The 9873-nt window shown below is 39.3% G+C and overlaps 1 protein-coding gene across 3 annotated transcripts in view; it reads left to right on the forward strand.

Annotated features, from left to right (window-relative positions):
- Positions 1 to 3705, forward strand: part of Adam10 (ADAM metallopeptidase domain 10) — a 111773-nt gene extending 108068 nt beyond the window's left edge. For all 3 annotated transcript variants that reach the window (XM_052713698.1, XM_052713705.1, XM_052713713.1), the window contains one exon: positions 1451 to 3705. In XM_052713698.1, coding sequence (XP_052569658.1) covers positions 1451 to 1545 — 95 coding nt within the window. In that variant the 3' untranslated portion in view covers positions 1546 to 3705. The remainder of the gene's footprint in view (positions 1 to 1450) is intronic.
- Positions 3706 to 9873: the final 6168 nt, after the last annotated feature.

Here is a 9873-nt window from a genome sequence, read left to right on the forward strand (position 1 = left end):
TTTGATTTTTGGTTGGACTCCCCACCCCTTGTTTTGTCTCAGTCCGTTACCATACCTTGTTTGTGTTACGGTAGTTAAGGTGCTTTTAAATTATTGGTTTTTCCATCTGAGTAGTAAATGGCTCTGATAACTATTTGTAATGTCATGGCATCGAGCCATAAACTATTTCTTCCTGAATGAGGCTTCCTGAGAAGTACAAATCTGTCTGTAGGGCAGTCTTGGTGTAGCAGCTTCAGATGTTAAGAACCTATCACATAGTCTCCACCTTTACCCTCGGGAGGATACCATCACTGGGATAAATCAAGTCTGGGCATTTGAAGAAGACGAGAGGAAGCAATTTCTCTGTGTTACACATTAGTCATTCTTAATAGTCCCTCCCTTCCCCTCTCCAAAGTATAATGTGACTAGTCTTTACAGATGTGAGGAAGACATTGCCTCAGACAGTATCAAGGATCCAGGCTTAGATGCTGGCATCTCCTTCTTAGGAGAGCCTTGTCAGGTCAACTATAACGCCCTACACAAAGTAGTTAGCTCTGCTTTGTGTTTTCCTTTTGTTCCTGTGTCGGGACAGGAGAGCCCAGAAGTCATGGCGGGAGTGAGAGGACCTTTGCTTTTTTTTTTTTTTTTTTTTTTTTTTTCTTCGTTTTTCGAGACAGGGTTTCTCTGTGTAGCTTTGCGCCTTTCCTGGGACTCGCTTGGTAGCCCAGGCTGGCCTCGAACTCACAGAGATCCGCCTGGCTCTGCCTCCCGAGTGCTGGGATTAAAGGCGTGCGCCACCACCGCCCGGCCGACCTTTGCTTTGATAAACTTGTTTTCTTAGTTTCCAGAGTCAGAACTCAGGCACTTGTGTCAGTTTTAAACTGTTTACAAGAGCTACAGGACACTTTTTAGGCACAGTTACCATGATGTTCTCCTTCAGTGGAACAGATATTTGACTTGTGTGTTGACACCTCTGAAAACTGCCATTTGTTAAACCTTCATAAAAAGTGCTAAGCACTTACTACAGGAACAGTCTTAAAGTTTTCACAACAGACTGGATGAGTTAGTTGCCATCCTGCTGTGCAGACAGGCCTCAAGTGTCTGTCTCAGACCTATATTAATTTAGACAAATCAGTCAAATTCTTAAGCCTGTCAAGTACTTGAAATGTGACTCGTCTCCACTGAGATATGCTGTTAAACATTAAATATGAATCAGACTTAAAGACAACATAAAATGGTGAAATATTTTAGTAATTTTTTTATTGAGTACATGTTAAAGTTGAATTGGTCTAAATGAAATAAGGATTAAAATTATTATTTATTATTATTTTTATTATGGCCACCAGAAAATCGACAACTATGTTACAGGGCACATACTTCTGCTGATCAGTCACTTTTCTTGGTGAGAGAGCACTTTTCTTTTGAAGATTAGGAGGTGATGCACAATAAGCTGTTTTGCTTTTCGTTACAGGCACTTTAAAGAGGAGGAGACCGCCGCAACCCATTCAGCAGCCCCCGCGTCAGAGGCCCCGGGAGAGTTATCAAATGGGACACATGCGACGCTAACTGCAGCTTTTGCCTTGGTTCTTCCTAGTGCCTACAGTGAGAAAACTTCACTCCAAAGAGAAACCTGTTAAGTCACCATCTCCAGACGAGACCCTCACAGTTCATAGTCGAAGAAGAAATGGCAAGAGAGCGTGTCCTCATACCAGGTGGAATTACTTAAAATTTAAAGCCTGAAAATTCCAATTTAGGGGGGTGGGGTAGATGGAAAAGGAACCCAATTTTCTTATGGACAGATATTTTTAACCTAATGGCACAAAGTCTTAGAATATTATTATGTGCCCCTTGTTTTCTTCGTTACTGCATTTTCTTCACTTGCAGACAGACTTGGCTCTCGATGAACTTTTATCACAAATTGAAATATATTTTTTTCAACTGCCAATCAAGGCTGGGAGGCTCGACCACCTCAACATTGGATACATCACTTGCCAATGTACATACCTTGTTATATGCAGACATGTATTTCTTACGTACACTGTACTTCTCTGTGCAATTGTAAACAGAAATTGCAATATGGATGTTTCTTTGTATTATAAATTTTTCCCGCTCTTAATGAAAAATTACTGTTTAATTGACATACTCAGGATAACAGAGAATGGTGGTGTTCATTGGTCCAGGATTCTGTAATGCTTCACACAGGCAGTTTTGAAATGAGAATAATTTTCCTTTTCTTACAATGGAGTTGGTTTTTACATACATCTTTTTCCTTGTCACATGGCTGCTGTGAGCAGGAGAGGCTGCGCTGAAGAGCAGCTGATCGGAGTGCAAACTGGACAGCAACAGCCTTTGGCTTCAGAGTCAGTTCTTTATGTAAATGTCTGGTTTCTGCTTAGAATTTTACACTTCCTAATTCAATTCCCTTTTTAAACTGCTAGGTGAAATTTGTTCATGCCTTGGTAGGAATTATGTCAGAAATGATTATTTTCATTTGTAGCCTGCTTATTCCTTTGTGTATTCCATATACTTAAAGTCTGCTAATTCTGTTTTTATCTCATATGAAAAAGAAAATCAATGTCTTCATTGAAATATTTGGACAGGTCTTCGGCACACCATCTGATCATTGGTAACCACTAGAGATGAGTAATTTGCTCAGCAGGTAGTTGAAGTTGTAGATAGGCCTTCTGACATGGTTTCCAACCCTTAAGCCATCTTAACAACAATGAAGGTAGACAGCACAGTGTCCATTACAAACTTTTTTTTAAGCAGATATAAATAATTGGCATTTTAAAGAAAGAGAAAGCAAAAGCATTTAATGTATTAACAGGCTTATCGCTATGCAGAAAATGGAGGGGGCATTAAAAAAATGTAAGCTTGTGACATATTCATTGCTTCTGTTTTCCAGCTACATCACGTAAATTAGAAGTCAACGGCAGTGACTTTCCTGGCTTTACATAGGAGGCAAATGTAGGGAAGGTTGACAAGATGACTGTGTTTGGCTTTCTTTTTCTTTTCTTTTTTTTTTTTTCCTTTTTTTTCTTAAGAGTCTAAGGTTTACACAATCACTCATAATGTGACGCGAGCCAGCAAGGCCAAAAACGCTAGAGAAACAATGGGATCTCTCCTTGTAAACTTGTACAGTACGTGGTGACTTTTTTCAAAACAGCTTTTTGTACATGATTTAGAGACAAATTTTGTACATGAAACCCCAGATAGACTATAAATAATTCTAACCCAACAAGTAGGTAGCTGTGTATGACACTGCTTTAAATCATTCAAATGCCTTTGTTTTTGGACTGTGCAAAGGTTGGAAGTGGGTTTGCATTTCTAAAATGGTGACTTTTATTCTGCAAGAGTTCTTAGTAACTTCTTGGGTGTGGTAGACTTTGGAACATGTACATTTTTTGCTTGTAATGTTATCCTGTGGTAGGGTTTTGGCAGTTACACACTGCCCTGTTTTATTTTGAGTCTAAGTTAAATGTTTTCTGAAGAGATACATGCACTGAACTGTTTCCACTGCAAATCAAGATGTGGTAAAAATGAAAGGATCAGGACCAGAGATCTAATACTACTGTCAGTTTAATGTCCACTGTGTTTTATACAGTATCTTTTTTTTTGTTCACTTTGGAAATTTTTACTAAAACCTGCAAAAAATAAAGTATTGTGCAAAGATGTAAGGTTTTTTGAAACTTGAAATGCATTAATAAATAGACTTGATGAAATCAACTTGATGGGTCTGTGCTCTTTGAACTTTGAGAACCGTCAGAGGCAGCTGCCCTACTAAATGAAAGGCTACTCAGCAGAACGGTGTCTCCACATGCAAGTGCAGGTATCCTTGCTCACTGTGCGGTGCCACAATGAACAGCCCAATTGGATATCACTATCCTTACACACAATTAAAAATCACTCAGCAGCGCTGCTTTTCACTGTTCATAGTCAGTGTCCAGGACTTGTCTTAATAAAGAGCTGAGTCTAACTGGAAACTTGCAGTCTTTCTATTTCCAAAGTTCTGAGTGCTAAATGCCTTATTAATGTCTAATTTATCTGGGTGTGGTAGTGCACATCCATAATCTCAGTTTTGCAGAGGCTAAGGTAGGAGGATTCGAGGAGTTAAAGGCCAACCTGGGCTCTGTGCAAGATTCTGTCTCTAAACAATCCTGGGTAGACTAATTGCCTAGCATGCACATGGACCTGATCTTCAATTCATAGCACTCCCATAGTGCCCCCACACAAGATAAGACCTGGGCTAATGGAGATATATTTGAAATTTTGAACTAACATTTTCCTATCTTGTCAGATTTATTGCAGAGAATTGTCATTGTAGTGTTACCTACAAAAGGAATTATTTTGTACATAGGGTAGTGCCCTTCATGGAATAATATGCCCCAGATTCCTTTTTCAAAATTAAGGCTAGCTATAAATGATTGGTATCGATTAAGTAAGTAAATATGCAATACTTTGGTTTTGAAGTAGAGGTCTCACGCTGTAACTGGCCTTGAACTCATCTTCCTTTGCCTCTGCCTTCCAAGTGGTGGAATCAGGGGCACTTGTATCTGTGCCCACCTTATAATACTTTCACAGTAGCATTGCTTAATAATTGGAGGGAGAAACTGTTTTTTTTTTTTTTCATGAAACTGATAATTTTTACCAAGCCAGATAATTACAAATTTGGTGCTTTATTTACTGCTGCTTAAATTTTGCTTGGAATTTATTTTGGTGTAGTTTTCTAAATTTTGACCTGAGTTTAAAAACAAATCATTACAGTTTCAGGATTTGGTGATCTCCATAGCACTAGGCAATAACAGGTCTGGGAAGGATTTATCTAAGGAAAAGGTAGCTTTTTAAGATTAGTCTTGGCTTTTCAGTACTTTGTTCTCTGGGTACTTGAATTTTGTTGGATGTGAAAGAAAAGACTTGCCCAAACTGAGCAAAGTGTTCTATTCCTAAGTCTCGTCTTGGGCACCTATTGTACTTAAAGACCCAATTGTTGTTCTCAACCTGGTATTTTGGGTGGCTGTGAGATGTGTATGCTTATCCTTGGAAAAGCCTTTAAGTTCTCAGAGTATTTCAAATGAAAGGTCTCAGAGCATCGATGCAGCCAATGCATTGTGAGCATAGGCTGCCTGTCCTCACTGGCACAAGGGAGATAGTTATCTTCCATAAAGGGGCAGGGTCTCCCAAAGCCAGGGAGCAAGGAGGAGGCAAGTTAAAAGCAGATGGTGAGGATCGTTCGTCTTCAGAGGAGTCACTAATGCTGTAAGAAATTATTGGGGGAAACTTCTATCTCAGAAGCAAAAGATCATCACTCTGCCCAGAGTGCAGCTTTGATTTTAGCATTTTAGATTCTCAGTTAAAAACTTGTAAGCCAGGTACAGTGCATTTGCCAGTAGCTCCAACTACTTAGGCTGAGGCAGGATTGCTTGTTCCTTGGAGATAGAAGTCAGCCTGGGCGACAGAGCAGACACGTTTCAAAACAGGAAAGCTAAGACAGCAACAACAGAAAATAAAGACTTCCACTTGATTCCCTTTCCCCATTTGTTACCAGTTTAACATTTTCAGTACTGTTCCTGGAACCAACTCTGTTCAATAGACACAGATTAAACCTTTGTACTCTGTATTCCTATATGCTTTGTGTTTTAAGATATATACATATGTGCTATTTTCATTAGCAGTTTGTGTATCTTACAGTTGATAAGCTTTGCAGAATGTGTTTTCTATTAAAAAGCAGCTGGACACTAGATAAAATATCAGAGTGTTGAATGCAGTGTTTACTACCGTCTCTCTGTCCTGAAATCCCCATGAAAATAACAGGGCTAATCCAACAAAGAGCAGATGAAGTGAGAGCATGGTAACAAGAACATGTTTTTGGCAACTGCAAAGCAGGCAGAGGAGTCCTGTCTGGTTTGGCGGATTCAGAGACACCAAATTCTAAACATGAAGTGGAAACGGGTGGCTGAGAGTGGGATGGGGATGATCTGGTTTGCACTGTCAAGATTTGAGGGCACAGTATATGAGTAAATGCATGTGACTAAAAGCATAATTTGTAAATCCACTTTTCTTATTTAACAAAATAATGATGCTCTATTAACCTTTCTGGTGGCTGTAATAATTGCACCCTATGGAGGTATGTATGCATTTTTACATTAACCACTTCCTCATAATTTAGATATTTAAGTTCCAGATTATTCAGTGTTTTAACCAGTCCTTTGTGGAAATCCTAAACCTAATAATACATTCTTAAAACTGGAGTTTTGGGTTAAAGATGCTTGAAAGGTCATTGATTTGAAAAGGTATTTGAAAGGTCATTGATTTAAAAAGATATTAGTGTCTTTCACTGTTAAAATGTAGGAATTTCTTTTTAAAGAAATATGAGGGGTTCATGCTTTGAAAATCTGTATATATGCAGCCATATAAGTTTACTAGAAACAGCAGTGAAAGACTTCTGTTTAATTGATTTCATGAAGATAAAAATTTGGTGCCCTAGCTATGGTCTTCAAATACTGTTTTCTTCAAAGGAGTCAGACTTCTTTAAATGGTTAATTCTGGGTGTAGAGAAAGATATGTACCAAAAAAAAAAAAAGCAAAACAAAAAACAAAAACTAAAAACTATAAAAATTCTGTTACACCAGAGGTCTATACAATGATTCAGGAAGTACTTTGAAGATAATTTTAGCAACAGTAAAAATACCTTCAAGAGATTAAAACCCCGGTTTTACAAATTCATAGTTACCTTTGGAATATGCAAATTTTAAAGACATCCTGGCCAACAAACTGAAGAGAAATACAGAATTAGGATGTCTCGATTTTACCCTCTGGTGATTAGGGGGTGGGGCTGACTCCCCCAGTCACTGCCAGCCTCCGGAAGAGACAGCAGGTGGACTGCATCTCTGAAGGGAAGAACATCTCTTCAGCAGCAGGCCCGCCTACCAAGTCGGACCGAATCCTGATCAAGCTTCCAGACCTGACACCATTTTCTATAAATAGAGGAAATAAAAGAACAAATACAAAGCATGGGGGAAGACCACACAACTTCGGAAAACTACAGAGCAAATGGCCCCATTCTGTGTGACTAACTAAATTTCACAGAAAGGAAAAGATTACTTAGAAAGGACTTGGCTTGCCAAGACAATTGATGAACTTATTTGGATTCTGCAGTGGACAAACTTAAAGATCATTAGAGGTATGTGAAAATTTATTTGGTAGTTGGTGATAGTAAGGGATTACAATTATTTTTAGTGTTTACATTTTATTCATTTATTTATTTATGTATTTATTTATGTATTTATTTATTTATTTTTAGGTGCTGGAGGTTGAATCCACGGCTTCATGCATGCTAGCTAAGCATCCTACCATCTAAGCTACAGTCCCCAGTCCACCTAGATTTTATTTTTATGTTACAGTGCTGTTGTGGAATATTATCTTAAGGTGTGTTACTTTTGTTGATGTTGCATTTGTTTAACTCTGTGAAGCTGTGTTACTGTGCCTGTGTAAAACACCTGATGGTCTAATAAAGAACTGAACGACCAATAGCAAGGCAGGAGAAAGGACAGGTGGGGCTGGCAGGCAGAGAGAAGATACAGAAGGAGAAATCTGGGAGAAAAGAAGAGGTAGCCAGAGGAGGAGGAGGACTCGAGGGGCCAGGCACCCAGCTACACAGCAAGACACTGAGCAAGAGTAAGAGTTACAGAAGCAAGAGAATGGGAAAAACCCTGAGACAAAGGGTAGACGGGATAATTCAAGTTAGGGAAAGCTGGCAAGCAACAAACGAAACTAAGGCTGAGCATTTATAATTAAGAATAAGCCTCCGTGTGTGGTTTATTTGGTAGCTGGGTGTCAGGCCTCTCAAAAGAGCCAAGACACCCCCTACACACACACAACACAGTGCCATGTGGTTACATTCTTAAAAAGAGCCCATATCAGCTGGGCAGTGGTGGCGCACGCCTTTAATCCCAGCACTCGGGAGGCAGAGCCAGGCGGATCTCTGTGAGTTTGAGGCCAGCCTGGGCTACCAAGTGAGTTCCAGGAAAGGCGCAAAGCTACACAGAGAAACCCTGTCTCGAAAAACCAAAAAAAAAAAGGAGCCCAAAGATGCAAACTGAAATATTATAAAAGTGATGTTTAGTGTCTTTAAGATTTCTTTAAAAATAACTGAGGAATTAGAGTTGGCCAGTGTGTGGAAGGTGAGTTGAGAGAAGATTGGCTATGAGTTGATAATTGTTGAAGCTAGGCAATGGGTACTTAGCAGCTCATTATACTGTTTTCTCTATCTATATTTAAATGTTTTCATTAAATGTGTTTTAAATATGAATTGAGTTCAAGACTGTATTTATAACCTATATTCATGATGGTTTTCATAAGGATTTTTAGTGGAATTAAGCATGAACCAATCAAGCTAACATAATTAGTTATATTCTGCTCCAGTTCCAATGAATGATTAATTGATTTTGAGTATGAGGGTAAATTTTGAAACTGTCGGTCATTCGGGAGTCTTAGTAAGCAGCTGTTTGATCCCTCCTTGCTTTCTCCTTTTTGTGTGGCTTGCTAACTACTTAAGGAAAAGAATTATTTTCTATTAAACATCAGACTTACAAATCCCACTTTGGAATAAATGCTAAGTAGCTCAGTACAGTAAGCTGGAGTCGTCATCTCTCTTGTGTAAGTAATAATGGTCCCTGGTGGTACAAATGTTTCTTTAAAAAGCTATCTTGGAATTTTTTTTTTCACTATCAGGATTAGAATAATATGGATTGTTTTATATGAAAAGTGAATTTTGGGGATGCTGAAGGCTGTTTAGTACTGCTGCTAAATTCAGTTACTGTAATTGTCATAGTGTGTTTTACTATTCTTTAAAAAAATAATTTATTTAACTTTATTTTATGTGCATTGATGTGAAGATGTCAGATCTCCTGGAACTGGAGTTACAGACAGTTGTGAGCTACCAGGTGGGTGCTGGGAATTGAACTGGGGTCCTCTGGAAGAGCAGCCAGTGCTCCTAATTTCTGAGCCATCTTTCCAGTCCCAGTGTTTTACTATTCTTTTCTCCCACTGACTTAGGCATAGGAGTTAACCTTGGGTGTTTCTGAACACAGACTGTTAGATTTATAAATTAAGGTGTCAGATGTTATTCATTTTTCCTAATTTAATTCTGTGGTGGTCCTTAGTTTTCATTTTCCATGGGTTCCTATATTAGCATCTTTGTTAACCCTTTCTTCTCCTCCTCACCTCATCAGAGCAGGGTTAGAATTCTGTGTCCTATACTATACATACATGCTAAAATGTGTGCACTGGTTATTCATCTGTTATTCACTGGACAGATTGTTTGAAAAATTATTTACGTTAGCTCAGCAGTTCAGAGCACTGGCTGCTCTTTTCAGGGGACCTGGGTTTGATGTTAATCAAGCACTCATATAGTTAAATTTGCCACTGCTGCTGTGCTAAGTGCTGAGGGAGAGGCCCTCGGTGATCAGAGAGTTGAGAGTGAGGGTGAGGGAGGGAGGAGGCAGGACCCACGTAGAAAGATGGGCTGGCTTTTTGGAGCCTGGGACCTCTGCTGGGACACTTTGCTCAGCGTTGGTGTAGGGAGGAGGGGACTGGACCTGCCTCGGCTGAGTCTACCAGGCTGGCTGACTCCCCAAGGGAGACCTTGTCTTGGAGGGGTGGGAATGGGGGAGTGAGTGGGGGGGAAGGCTGGGGGTGGGAGGAAGGAGGACGGAAGAATCTGTGGCTGATATGTGAAATTGAGTTAATTATAAAATAAAAATACTACTAAAAAAAAAAGAAAAGAAAGGGGAAAGAATGTGTGAAAACAGTGCTTGAACCAGAGGGCTGGAGTGAGGCTTAAATAGCATGCATAGTGATTTTAATAGTATTGGATTGGCTATATGCTGGCTGTTA

The sequence above is a fragment of the Peromyscus californicus genome, unplaced genomic scaffold (assembly GCF_007827085.1).
Source record: "Peromyscus californicus insignis strain IS unplaced genomic scaffold, ASM782708v3 Scaffold_11__1_contigs__length_118956290, whole genome shotgun sequence".
Lineage (NCBI taxonomy): Eukaryota > Metazoa > Chordata > Mammalia > Rodentia > Cricetidae > Peromyscus > Peromyscus californicus.